Source organism: Trifolium pratense, linkage group LG2 (assembly GCF_020283565.1).
Source record: "Trifolium pratense cultivar HEN17-A07 linkage group LG2, ARS_RC_1.1, whole genome shotgun sequence".
In the NCBI taxonomy this organism is placed as follows: domain Eukaryota; kingdom Viridiplantae; phylum Streptophyta; class Magnoliopsida; order Fabales; family Fabaceae; genus Trifolium; species Trifolium pratense.
Window position 1 is genome coordinate 4,374,242 of NC_060060.1, and position 11,845 is coordinate 4,386,086.

The following is an 11,845-nucleotide window of genomic DNA, read 5'->3' on the forward strand; positions in this document are numbered from 1 at the left end:
TGTAGATGTAGTGTCAAGTTGTGGTAATTAAGCTCTTAGTTGTGATTGTGACCCACATGTGCTCCCAAGTCAATTACTCAATCTCTATCCATAAGTAACGACAAACACAGAAATTTTACTCTATCTTTACAACATAGATATAGATAGATAGAGAAATTCTAACATGGATCATTTCTGTAAGTCGTTTTTTGTTGACCGATTCTTAAAAAATATTATCAATACTCGTTAGAATTTTTAATAATTTTAAACATTGATTTACGATGGATCATTTGTGAAAATGATACTCTGGCACTATAGAGATGAATTTAGTTGGTTTCCATGTGGATCATCATGATATTGATAGGTGGTCTTCCGTAGAGTAGAGCTTATTGTTTGGCAGTTTCGAGAAATTTGGAAGAGACGTAAGAGTTAAATGTTTTAAAACTACAAGAGAGAGCGAGATGTCACATTTCCATCCAAAATTTTAATGCGTTAGATTAATGGGTTATCTTTCATGTAAATTAAACATTTTTTTTATTTATAATCAATATGAAACTTAATCATTCATACTTGAAACCCAACAATCTTTCTCTAAGTATAAGTTCCCCACATTTTATAATTAATCCAAAATCAGGATCCATTCCCGCTCCTCCACCAATATGAACCACGACTCTGATACCACTTGTTGGAGAGTCTAAGGAAGCTCGGGAGAGACATTGGGTCAAATGTTTTATGACCACAAGAGAGTGAGACACCACTTCTCCACCAAAAATCTTAAGGTATTCGGTTAATCAACCATCTCTCACGATCATCTCTCTTATAAATCTAATATTCTTCTCATTCATAGTCAATATGAGACTTAATATCTCACACCTAAAACCCAACACTTATAAGTTATCTAAAATTTTAATGATGATGGATGTCACTTTTTATAAGCATAAACTTGTTATCGTCCTAGTTAGTGGTGGAACTAGGATTATTTTTTGGGTGGGGCTATAAAATATTTTTTTTGTTTATTTTATATAAGGTCTTATTGTAATTGAACATATATGTTTTGAATGAAATATATCATTTATCACCAATAGTATAGTGATTTGTTCATCTTAATTTTACTTGTAAGACCGGAGTTCAAATTTCACATTTTACTTGTATGACCAGAGTTCAAAACTCGTGTCGTTCACACAAAGGGAGAGCTTCGCTACCACTACAACACATCACACTATTTTATTTTAATATAAATTAAAGTCTTTATGTAGGCTTTGCCTGATATGCACAAACCTCTCAAATAATATTTAACTTGATGAATATGATATTGAATTTAGCTCAATCTAAAAGTTCATTCAAATGATAAAAACAAAGGAACTAATTGAGATGTTATATCATATTAATCTCTATTTGGGTTTGGGACACCTAAATTATGATAATTTGGTAACACTAAATTTTTCTTTGAATTGCATTTTTTAAATCACAAAAAATGTAATAAAAATAACCAACACACAAATAATTTCTACTTAAAATACAAAAAAAAAATGTGATAAAAACAAACCAACACAGACTAATTTCTATTTAAAATTATATAGCTTTGAATTTCTTATTGCACCTAGAGATGTGTTGGATTACCATGGCAAACTAAAAAACAACATTTCATAACTTTCACTCACTTTTTTAAAAAAGACAAAAGTTGTAAATAATTAAAATTCATAAAATAAATTGAGTAAATATTTTGCAAATATTTTTCTATGCATAACCCACTTCTCAATCCATATATAATATTCCGATTTATTTTATTTTCTTGCAAATATCATACTATGAAACAAGTTTGGGCCTACTTGGACTGAATTTCCTCATGATGTTTTCTCGACCCGTCTTTCTTTTATACCCTATAAAATTTTATTTTGCCCTTTAAAATTCTAAAAATTTGGAACAGAAAATTTCGGTTTTTTATGAACCGAAAAAATTGGAACACAAAATATCTCGATTTATGTTAACCGAAATTAGAAAAATTTCGCGCATATCATCCTAATAGAAAATATTTCTCAGTGAATGTTTACTTAGATAGTTGGCAGAGGATTGTTTGTATTTCAATTTTAGAAAAGGATGAAATTTTTTTGAGAAACAACAGGTCGTGAAAACATAGTGTGGTTGTTGTGATTTGAGAAAAGTGAAAACAAATTCGGTTTTTATTAACCGAATGTTATAAACCACGAAAAATTTGGTGTTTAAAAACCGAAGTACCCCCAAGGACAAAAACGTCAGATTGGGGGTATAAAAGAAAGGCGGGGGTCGGTTGAGAAAACAACTTTCCTCATCTTAAAATTTGGGCCAAAAATACTTTTATGACTCTTCTTTTCGCGCCCTTTGAATGTTCTTGTTCTCCCTTGAGAATTTCAAAAATACCCCCCTCACTACTTAAGTAGTGAACTTAGGGCCACAAAATCTTTAACAAAAAAAATAGTTCGCATCCTAGGATGTGAACCTTATAAAATCTAACATTTTTATATCTCTCACCCTTCCTTCGCCCTTATTTTATAAGGTTTGCATCCTAGGATGCGAACTGATGCGAACTCAGTTCGCATTCTAGTTTTTTCCCAATTTTTATAATTTACATACTAGCATCCTACATTGCGAGGGAGATAGCATTGGAAGGCCGGGGGGCGTGAAAAACTCAGGGGCGCGAAAAGAAGAAATATACTTTTATATCTAATTGTGCACTCGTATAATAAAAAATAAAAAAGTTATTTTAAGGCTCATAATAGTAAAAAATTATTATTATTGTCAGATAATTATTAATTCTCTCAATTGAATTTTTTTTTCAGAAAATAATGTGTAGATTTTAACAGTTTATATTCATGTTTATAAAAAAAAAATGTTTATCTTCATACTGTCAAAGATTAATATTGATTACCTACTATTGATATTGATCATTGTTAATGTGAAGATCAATTATCAAAATTTTCACATTATTTCTTAAAAAAAAATCTAATATAGAGAATTTTGATCCGTCAATTAATAATGTGGCGCATTTAATTATTGATGCTGTGGGGATCAGTGATCAATTTTCCATGGGTTGAGATCCTCTCATTTATTGTCGAAAGTAAGTCAAACCTTTTATTAATTTTTAATCACTTGTAGCTTCAATCTTAAAAAAAAATAAAAATGAATGGTGTAAATGGGCACTGAAGGGCATTGTGTACTTACAACCTCTACAATTGAATGGGGCCGGTGCGTGGCGAACGGAACGGTTCATCAAACCATTTCTCGTCTCAACCCCCTATAAACTAAATAGGAAGAGGGAGTACTTTACAAAAAGGGGGTAATTGCTTCTCACCTGACTGTGATAGCCCTCTCGAACCTCATCTAGTAAAAAAATTACGGGTGAGGATCATGTCCCTTTTTCATTAGAGGTTTTTTTTAAGGCATTTTTTTCAGTAGAGAGAATTGATCATTAAATAGGAATAAATTCTCTCCATTATAAAAAAAAAAAAAACTTTAGGACATAATGTGAAGACGTACGTTGACCATTAATCTCCACATTATCGATAATCATCTACTATTTAAATTTTCAATAGTTTTGTTTTTGTAAAATTTAAATTTAAATAATGGTGTCTATATTAGATTCGTATTTCTTTTCACTTTGTTTTTTTTTTAGTTAACATATTAGATACGTAATTTTTTGTTGTTTACATGTTAGATGTGCATTTCACATATTAAATTGTGATTAGAGAATGATTGAAATAGCACACCAAAAAAAATTGTACTTATTTGTTGTTTGTGTAATAAAGCTAGATCAACATCATTGTTTGTTGCAACTTGCAAGAGTCACATTTACTACTTTAAGACAGCTTTAATTAGCTAGCTTCAATCCAATATGTGATTAATTTTCCAAGCTAGTATCTATCACATATTTCCATCATATTATATACATGTACTTGCCTATTCTTCTCATCTACCTTTTCATTTCCCTCTAAGGTCAAGAATCTATAATCTAGTTAGAAAAGCAATCAAAGTATGACCAATATTTTCCACCATATGTACTGGTTGGCTATTGCAATATCTGTGAGGTAAATTAATTTCACCTTACATGAAAATAATTATGATATGAGTCACCATCAAATATACATGCATGCAACTATGCTCTAACAGAGAAGAAAAAGAGTGTGTCATCTAAACACCATATATACTTGTTTTACTTCAACCATATATCTATCTATATATAAGGCACAGTTCAAAGACAAAGATAAATAGATAAATTTTATCTTGAAAATTAGAATTTTATGTTTCTATAATGAATAATTTTCATGTTTTGTTCTTTTCTTTTTTTTATATAATGAAAATAAAAAATTTAAATTATATAAGTTATATATTTCATGCAAGAAGGTCAAGAAGAAGAACAAACGTCAATGAATATTCACCATAAAGTTGATGTGTACATAGTAGACCGAGGAAAAAAAAACATTATGAATTCGAAATCAAATGAAATCTAATTAATAATGTGAGCAGAATGTCCGACCATATATACCAAACCACATTAACTCTTATTTTGTTCTTTAATACAACCTTTTAACAACCAGGTCATACTAACATATATCATTTGTCATATACATACGGTGATACACTGACGGCCACTCGCTAACATCCCACCATAGAATGATAAATTTTGCCAATCTTTGCCTCCAACCCGGCTAGTAGAGAACACAAGGTCTGTGGGTATGCTTAACTTACAAATCTCACTTACTATCGTGAAGGCCTTTTCGGATTATGCTTGAAATCTTTACTAGTATACGTCATTTCATCGATCTTTTTTTTTGAAGAATCATTTCATCGATCTTGAAGTCTTTGGTCGTTGATCATGAACATAACCACACACCTAAGCTTTGTATGCATGCATGCATACATGCTTCACTTATTCTACATCATTTGTCACTTATTATCTACAAAACCTAACACAAAACATGAGTGTCAAGTTGTTTGACTCACAATTTACTTATAAAAAAAAAATTGTTTGACTCACAATTTAGACGAAATATATCTATTAGAACGACAAAACATAATGAGTTTTATTGTTTAATTGAAGTATATTTATCTATTTTGTTTATGGTTATTCACTATTATAAAATCATATGACCGATTCTTTAAGGTTTTTCATCTAAAAACTATGTTATCTCTTAGATTTGATGTTCATCAAAGAAAGAAATAAATCATACACTTCAATTATAGTATGTTTCCAAAATTAAAAATTAGCTCAAAAAAGCTATTTGTATGCTCTTAATTATAGATTTATTTTTTTGACAGATTAGTATTCATATTTTTTTTTAAATAAACAATTAGTATTCATACTGTTAAAGGTTAAATCACATATCTCCTTAACATCTAAGTGAAAAATTAACTAAAAAAATATACATTATTCTAATAAAATAAAAAATATACTACTATTTCAACAAAAACAAATATAACATTATTTTATAATTTCAACAACAAATTAAACTAATTCTATATTGATGGCTAAAAACATGGTGCTTCTATTAGCAACATTTCTCCTTTTCAAAGGAGAAGAAAAAAGCACCAGCAAAAAGTACATCAACAAACAAGACCAGCATGAAATCTGCAAGATTGATAGATCTTCTCTTTTTTTTTCTTTTCTTTTTTCTGTAGAGATATTTGAAAATAGAAAATGAATACAAGAACTGAAAGATGATTTGTATATGTGAGACAGAGAATATGATTGGCTAGTTCTCCACAATAGTTGGACCACTGTACATTTTTCCTTCAACTTTTAAGTCTTCTAGTTGGTCCTTTTCTTGCAGCCATTCATAAACATTCTTTTCCTCTTCTGGTATGGATAGTCCCTCAACTGAAATTTCATGAAAATGTATAGTTTAGTTTAATTAGTTTAGCATACCAATTATGCACATTAAAAGTGACATGTCAATTTTGAGTACAATAGATATAATTAATGTTTATGCGGGTCCGGTGCATATACAAATATTGACATATGACATGTGGGACCTGGATTGCCTGCAGTCACAAAATCACGCAGTCAGACAAATCTAAACCATCCAATCAAGATCGAACACGATTTGGATTTTAAGCCTGGGAAACCATGTTTTACTTCTAATCCATATGATCTTAACCGTACGATATGGATTGCATGACAATGGATTTCATTGGTCACCGTCTTGAATCTCGGCCATTGGATAAGATGAGCTGACTCATAAACAGTATTTCAAAACCAATTTGGTAAAATCAGTACCGTGCTATTCGATCTTCATCCAACAGCCGAGATTCCTTGACTGCATGATGATTACGTGTTTTCTTTTACCGCATAGATTTTTAGTCTGTGCGAGGAGATATATAAATATAGTGTAAAAGGGTATATCTAGCTATTTTAAGGTATAGAAAGTTGAAAATTTACCTGAAAAGTCGGGAAAAGGGTAATTAGTATAGTATGTGCAGTGTCTGCCATCAAAATCAGAATATGGAGGACCAAGAACATCAAGAACTGCACAAGCTGTCACTGCTGTGAAACAGTGTAAGTTTCCACCATCCTCAGGATATAAGATTGAAGGGTTACAAGGAGCAGTAAAATCAGCATCAACCTTTACTTTTGCTAACCTCAACTCAGGACCTGCAAAATTAGAATATCAAAGTCAATTGTTTTCTTTTATGTTCTTATTTTCAGTGTTGTCAATCGCATATCGCAAAAAATAGTGGTGTGTTCAAATTTTGCTATGCTAAAATGCTATAGCCGCTTTTGACCACAGTTTGCACTAAACAGCATATCACAGGACTATAGTGATTTGTTCAAATTCTTCAAAGCTATAGCAGTTATTTGATAACACTGTTTCAATTGTGGTCGCATTTGTCTGCACTTATCCTAAACATTAAATATCGCAACATAAATGTAACCGCAACTACAATTGCAGGGATATTTTTCCTTACAAAAAATGTCGGTTTCGATATGGCAATATTCTTTCTACATTCCCCCTCACTACTAACAAAATAGTCCCTTTTTTTTCTATTTTATGACTGTTGAATATTTAATATGTATAGCATAGTTTCTCCAAATGAAAAAAGAATAATAAGAGTACAAAAGCATGATCATAAATAAGAAAAAATGAATAATATGATTACTCACATTCTGAGGGTTTGACAGTGGTTGGAGATTCAGGAGGCAAGTCAACAACCCAATCATATGATTTGATGTGCATAGTTCCAAAAAGCAGCTTACTAAAAACTGTCATTCCAGGATGATTATGAAGAGGAATAACACCAGATGGTGGCAAACAAAATATTCCCATCTATACAACACATATAGAGTCACTATCATCAATAAAAACATCACTCTTATCGGATCAAGATTCCCTGCTGTTGAGTTATTTTGAATTCACGCAGTCAATACATCAGTGACACGTAGATCCATATTTTGTAAATTGTCTGATCTTAATCCAACGGTCACCAATGCATTGATTGTATGAATGAATGGATATCTCAACGACATGTAATCCATTTTCCTTTTCTTATAGATCGCCATATAAACAACTTAGATGTGTTTAGTTACTTACGGAAAACTTCTCACACTCATAAATGTGTAGGTACGTAATTTTTGGCCTTCTGTGAGAGGCATTTGCCATGAAATATGGCATATCAGGTCTCAAATCAACATCTTCTGGTTTTATTCCGTCTGTAAAAAGAGAAGCATGAGTTGTATACTTTGCATGACACATAAAACTCATGAAAATTGTCATGAATTGGTTTATATATAAACTATGAAACACAGACACCAATATATTTAATCACTTATATTTTCTCCAATATAATCAAATGTGTCGGTGTCGGACACCAGACATGCCTTCAATATGAAGTGTTGGTGCGGCATATAGTATATAACTCTTGGAACCGGTGCACAGGTAATTAACCTTGTGGTCCAAACTACTACTATTAAGTAAGTAAATTCCAAAGGAATACAGTATTATACAAAATTTCACTTTGATGTATCCATCTTCAAACATATAAAACAAGCACATAGGAATATTCTTTTAAGTTTTGACATAGACTTTATATGTTTAACAACTCTTGCTAAATAATGACTTTTTTGTTCCTAGGCTACTAGGCCTAAATCCACCAACAATTTTTCCACTCTTTGACAATAATGTCCATACTAATAATCACTATACAAAAAACAAAAATGTGAAGAACATTTTTAGCTAATAATAGGGATTCAACCTTTATTACTAAACTATAATCTAGCTCATTATATCCAAAGTGGTCCTTGTTAACCAATTAGTGAATCCATATGAAATCATTCACATGAGAAGTCAAATGAATGGATGAAAGTTAAACATAAAAAAAGAGAGGAGAAGAGAGGCATGAGAGAGAGAGAGAGAGAGAGAGAGAGAGAGAGAGAGAGATTATCAATATTTGCTTGATGACTCATTCACATTACATCACATTGTAAACTTAACTTCAAATGTAAAATATATATATATATATATATATATATCTCGTGGGGAACAAATAGCACATGTGACAACATGAAATTTTTATTTCATTTGATAGCTAAAGCAAGAACCTGAGTATATAATATATAAATATAAATGCATAAATAAAAGACATGCATGCAATGCATGTTAAGACACATGACCTCTCACACTAAGGAAAGGAAACAAAAATCAGTATATGAAAGAGCACAAAACTCCCCCAAAACTCCAACAATAATATTCATGGTAAAATGATAACATAAAAAATTGGTGCGATTTTGTAAATTTAACCAATTCAAAACAAAACCATGAAACATTTAATATAATAAGCAAAACCTTGTGAGTTGTGACCAAAAAAAGAAAATGATTATAATTCCAAAGAAAATAGAAAAAATCAACCTAATTCACAACGACCAATTTTTTTTTTTTGAAGAAGCTAAATTAGCCCACTCAAATTCACAACGACCAATTAAAATTAAGTCCCTAAAAAATTTAAAAACAACACAAATATCTTCATTTCCACATCAACATATGGACATAAATTTATAAAACACTTGTGCACACAATGACACTGACACACCACCGACACATATACATCCTAATAATTGAGATTATATAAATGATTGAATGCAATCACATGTGTCATGTTAGTGTCTAACAACACATATCGAATATCGGACACACCTTCAATCTGAAATAACGGATGTGAGTAAAAAACACACTACATAACCAATTATCAACACAAAAACAATGAGAAACAAATTAAGAAAAGAAAATAAGAAAAAAAAAGAACAAGAACCTCGTACCTAAAACAGACCGCAATTTGTCAATGTCCTGAGTTGGAGGAACAATTCCTGTCCCACTAGATGCAAAGACTTCCTTACAAGTCTCAAAAAGTTTCTGAACCGGCGGCATCTTCTTAGAAGAACGCCGCCGGTTCCTCCTTGACCTGCTGTTAGTAATTGTTTCCTTTGGCAATTCACAAAAATCTTTTCCTTTTCTATCAGCCAAGTTTCTCTCAATCCCCATTCAAACCAAAACCAACAACAATAATAAAGCTCTCAACTTTCTTGACCAACTGAAAAATCCAATGCAATAAACTTAGTTTCAGCTAAAAGGGTATCCAAAAAACACTCCAAATTTCAAATTCAACACACCCCATAAAAAATTCAAAAACAGAGAAGACAGAGGAAACAGAGTATTGAATTTTAATAATTAAAATATAAATAATGAAGTAAAAGGGTATCAAAAAACAATCAAAATTTCAAAATCAAGATACCTCAGAAAAACTTCAAAAACAGAGAGAATAGAGGAAACAGGGGAATTGGGTTTAATAATAATTTAAAATATAAATATAAATATAAATAATAAGAATGAGGTAAGTATGTTTTTTTGTTTACATTTGTTTTTTGTTAACTAGGAGATAGTATTTGGTTGCACAAGTTGGTGTTGTTGTTGATGATGTTTTTGTTGAGATTAAGGATGAAAATAGTTGATGTAATAATAATTGTAATTGGAATGAAAAATAGTGAAGTTGGGTGAAGATTATGGATTGACATTTGATATAAAAGAGAATGAAAGAAGAAGTAGCAAAGAGAAGGGGTTAGTTGAGAGAGAGAGAAAACAGTTGGTTTATGCAAAGAGAAGTTTGAAAACCAGGGGCCAAGTTTGATATTCCAATGGGCTGTTTTCAACACCGGGTTTATAAATAGCTTACTATACTATATAATAATTATTTAATATTGATCTGATTTTATGTCATTGTTTAGTTATCTTAATCACTAATCTATTGTTTGTGTAAATAATTAGGGTATTATTTTAACTCGAGTTATAAAAGAAGGGCACTGCAAATTCTAAGAATCCAATAAAAGGTTTTCATCAATAAAATTTTTGACTAAATTATATACTATATTATTTGTATAATAATATATATGCAAATTCTAAGAATCCAATAAAAGGTTTTCATCAATAAAATTTTTGACTAAATTATATACTATATTATTTGTATAATAATATATATAAAATTTTAAACTTATTATATGTACCTATTTTAGTTCCTTTTTAATTTTCATTTTTTTCATGTTTCAATGACGGTGAAACGACAAAAGTTACATTTTAGAGCTTTAAATATTGTTGTGGTATCGTAATTTTCGAACTCTCTATGAATCTAAAATAATACTTTGAAGAAAATTTGTGTTTACTTGTTGTTTTTAAAGTTCAATGCAACATTAAGTATTATTTAGTCAATAATAGTCTCTGCATCACTATTTATTGCAAAGAGGGAAAAGATAAAATTAAATGATAAATATATTAAATAGTACTACATTTTAGTCAAAGTAGCTCTTATAAAAAAGACGGATGAAGTATTTGATTTTTTGTCTCCCACATAATTCTTTTAACAGAGGTATTCATGCGAGAGACACAATCAAACACTTAATATTGACATATTTCTTAGTCGGTATTTAAACTTTGGTTCACCGTGTTGTTTATCGAGAAAAACTTAAGTCTTACATTAAAAATAGATAAGGTTTGTAAAAACGAGTCAACCAAATACAAAATTCTAACTTAGTATCGGTCATCGGAGCATAATCATTCAAGTCAACACGCTATTTCTATTCATACACACTAATTCTAATAGTGTTAGGGCGTGAAAGAGTGTACTGGAAAACGCTCAAGTACTACATATAAACGAAATAAGATCGGATATAATTTATAGGAGTGGCATTTTTTACATTACAAGACAATTTTATAATAATAAATTAAGTATGACTAACATTAAACTAGTTGTGATTGTGAGACACTTTTCCTTTTTTTTTTTTTTTTTGTTATGTAGACAACTCTGAGGTCTCAAATTTAAACTTGAGTGAAAATATTCAACCTAACAATATCAACAATATCGATTAAACTAAATCTTACGGATTGATATTTAATGCGGATCACTTAACCACATTTGATTATTAAATTTTATGTTATTTGAATAAATTTTAGTATAATATAATTTTCACTTTTATTATATGAATGAAATGAACTCCTTTTTTTGACTCATGAATGAATAATGGACTTATTTAGTTTACTTTTTAAGTTGTATTCAAATAATTCTTCAACAACAACAAAAAGATGCATTCGTATAAAGGAAGCAAACATTAAAATAGTACTCCTATGTTTTTTTCTTCCTTTTTCTATATATAATATACACTTTTTTTCTTCTTTCGATATGGTGGTTTTTAGACTGCTTTTTTCAACTAAGATTATACAGCATGCCCTAAATAAGATTATGTCAAAGACAAGAATATACAGCATGGTTTTGATATTCCATTTTTAATTTTCAAAATTGAAGGTGCGAAAGCTGGAAAAACACGAGAAGGTGGGGATTGAATTGTGTTTTAGTA

General features: G+C 30.2%; 1 protein-coding gene across 3 annotated transcripts; it reads right to left on the minus strand.

The window, feature by feature from the left end:
* Window positions 1-5,389: 5,389 nt before the first annotated feature.
* On the minus strand, window positions 5,390-10,129 carry LOC123909193 (plant cysteine oxidase 2-like). 3 transcript variants are annotated; one of them, XM_045959978.1, is made up of 6 exons: window positions 9,857-10,129; window positions 9,263-9,534; window positions 7,542-7,660; window positions 7,115-7,277; window positions 6,392-6,604; window positions 5,390-5,830 (listed from the first exon to the last, which is right to left on the minus strand). In XM_045959978.1, the coding sequence occupies exons 2-6, from the start codon at window positions 9,483-9,485 to the stop codon at window positions 5,706-5,708; spliced, it is 843 nt and encodes a 280-aa protein (XP_045815934.1). In that variant the 5' UTR covers window positions 9,486-9,534; window positions 9,857-10,129; the 3' UTR covers window positions 5,390-5,705. The 3 variants fall into 3 exon arrangements, with proteins under 3 accessions (XP_045815934.1, XP_045815935.1, XP_045815936.1); XM_045959979.1 differs by having other exon boundaries at window positions 9,736-10,129; XM_045959980.1 differs by having other exon boundaries at window positions 5,390-5,994; window positions 9,857-10,091.
* Between the last annotated feature and the right edge of the window lie 1,716 nt (window positions 10,130-11,845).

Bases quoted from the DNA above. Each gene is read 5' to 3' on its own strand.
- LOC123909193 (XM_045959978.1), bottom strand. From the start codon at position 9,485: ATGGGGATTGAGAGAAACTTGGCTGATAGAAAAGGAAAAGATTTTTGT. The intron at 7,278-7,541 runs GTAAGTAACTAA...TGTGTTGTATAG, and splicing joins ATGAGTGTGAGAAGTTTTCC to ATGGGAATATTTTGTTTGCC. The intron at 5,831-6,391 runs GTAAATTTTCAA...ATGAAATTTCAG, and splicing joins CCCTTTTCCCGACTTTTCAG to TTGAGGGACTATCCATACCA.